We start from the raw sequence: 2,500 nt of genomic DNA on the forward strand, positions 1-2,500 counted from the left end.
ACAACAACAGTACCACCACCAAAACCAACAGTAGGTTCACCAACACCACTACCACCACCACCACCACCAACAACAACAACACCATCACCACCAAAACCAACAGTAGGATCATCAACACCACCACCACCACCACCAAAACCAACAGTAGTATCATCAACACCAACACCACCACCACCAAAACCAACAGTAGTATCATCAACACCAACACCACCACCACCAAAACCAACAGTAGTATCATCAACACCAACACCATCACCACCAAAACCAACAGTAGGATCATCAACACCAACACCACCACCACCACCAAAACCAACAGTAGGATCATCAACACCAACACCACCACCACCACCAAAACCAACAGTAGTATCATCAACACCAACACCACCACCACCACCACCAACTACAACAGTACCACCAACAAAACCAACAGTAGGTTCACCACCACCACCACCACCACCAAAACCAACAGCAATACAGAAGGACTCCCCACCCCCACCCCCCACCCACCCCTGTTCCAGAGCTGTTCACCTCCTGGGACGCCGTCTTCTTCTTGGACCAGGTCTTCAGGGTCTGTCTGAGCGTCTGTCTCTTCGTGCGCATCCTCAGCTTCCTGGGGCCTCTAGCCTTCAACCACTACCTTCGGGTACGTGTCCGCCTCCCGCCACCCGTGTGTGTGTGTGTGTGTGTGTGTGTGTGTGTGTGTGTGTGTGTGTGTGTGTGTGTGTGTGTGTGTGTGTGTGTGTGTGTGTGTGTGTGTGTGTGTGTGTCTGTGTGTGTGTGTGTGTGTGTGTGGTGTTGTGTTGTGCTGAACTCTGAACACCTGCCAGGTGCTGATACAAACAAACTCTTAAACACCCGACAGGTGCTGAGACAAACTCTAAACACCTGCCAGATGCTGAGACAAACAAACTCTAAACACCTGACAGGTGCTGAGACAAAAAAACTGTTAACACCTGCCAGATGCTGATACAAACAAACTGTTAACACCTGACAGGTGCTGAGACAAAAAAACTGTTAACACCTGACAGGTGCTGATACAAACAAACTGTTAACACCTGACAGGTGCTGAGACAAAAAAACTGTTAACACCTGACAGGTGCTGAAACAAACAAACTCTTAACACCTGACAGGTGCTGAAACAAACAAAATATTGACACCTGACAGGTGCTGAGACAAACAAACTCTTAACACCTGACAGGTGCTGAAACAAACAAAATATTGACACCTGACAGGTGCTGAGAGAAACAAACTGTTAACACCTGACAGGTGCTGAGACAAACAAACTCTAAACACCTGCCAGGTGCTGAGACAAACAAACTCTCTAAACACCTGCCAGGTGCTGAGACACAAGCAAACTCTCTAAACACCTGCCAGGTGCTGAGACAAAAACAAACTCTCTAAACACCTGACAGGTGCTGATGCAAACACACTCTCTTAACAGCTGACAGGTGCTGAGACAAACAAACTCTTAACACCTGACAGGTGCTGAAACAAACAAACTGTTAACACCTGACAGGTGCTGAGAGAAACAAACTGTAAACACCTAACAGGTGCCGATACAAACAAATTCTTAAACACCTGACGTGCTGAGACAAACTCTCTAAACACCTGCCAGGTGCTGAGACAAACAAACTCTCTAAACACCTGACAGGTGCTGAGACAAACAAACTCTCTAAACACCTGACAGGTGCTGAGACAAACAAACTCTCTAAACACCTGACAGGTGCTGAGACAAACAAACTGTTAACACCTGACAGGTGCTGAGAGAAACTGTTAACACCTGACAGGTGCTGAGACAAACAAACTCTCTAAACATCTGACAGGTGCTGAGACAAACAAACTGTAAACACTTGACAGGTACTGAGACAAACAAACCCTCTAAACACCTGACAGGTGCTGAGACAAACAAACTCTAAACACCTGACAGGTGCTGAGACAAACAAACTGTAAACACTTGACAGGTACTGAGACAAACAAACCCTCTAAACACCTGACAGGTGCTGAGACAAACAAACCCTCTAAACACCTGACAGGTGCTGAAACAAACAAACTCTCCAAACACCTGACAGGTGCTGAGACAAACAAACTCTCTAAACACCTGCCAGGTGCTGAGACAAACAAACTCTCTAAACACCTGCCAGGTGCTGAGACAAACAAACTCTCTAAACACCTGCCAGGTGCTGAGACAAACAAACTCTCTAAACACCTGCCAGGTGCTGAGACAAACAAACTCTTAAACACCTGCCAGGTGCTGAGACAAAAACAAACTCTCTAAACACCTGCCAGGTGCTGAGACAAACAAACCCTTAACACCTGACAGGTGCTGAGACAAACATATTGTTAACACCTGCCGGGTGCTAAGACAAAAACAAACCCTCTAAACACCTGCCATGTGCTGAGACAAACAAACTCTCTAAACACCTGCCAGGTGCTGAGACAAACAAACTCTCTAAACACCTGCCAGGTGCTGAGACAAACAAACCCTTAACACCTGACAGGT

General features: G+C 46.8%; 1 protein-coding gene and 1 long non-coding RNA gene across 2 annotated transcripts in view; one reads left to right on the top strand and one right to left on the bottom strand.

Annotated features, from left to right (window-relative positions):
• LOC143302363 (uncharacterized) overlaps nucleotides 1-2,500 on the bottom strand; it is a 240,097-nt gene that overhangs the window by 103,406 nt on the left and 134,191 nt on the right. The window lies entirely within an intron of this gene.
• Nucleotides 1-2,500, top strand: part of LOC143275025 (polycystin-2-like protein 1) — a 37,574-nt gene that overhangs the window by 12,747 nt on the left and 22,327 nt on the right. Inside the window, exon 8 of the mRNA XM_076579088.1 lies at nucleotides 519-643. Within this exon, the coding sequence (XP_076435203.1) occupies nucleotides 519-643 (125 nt within the window). The remainder of the gene's footprint in view (nucleotides 1-518; nucleotides 644-2,500) is intronic.

This window comes from Babylonia areolata, chromosome 29, assembly GCF_041734735.1.
Source record: "Babylonia areolata isolate BAREFJ2019XMU chromosome 29, ASM4173473v1, whole genome shotgun sequence".
Taxonomy (NCBI): Eukaryota; Metazoa; Mollusca; class Gastropoda; order Neogastropoda; family Buccinidae; genus Babylonia; species Babylonia areolata.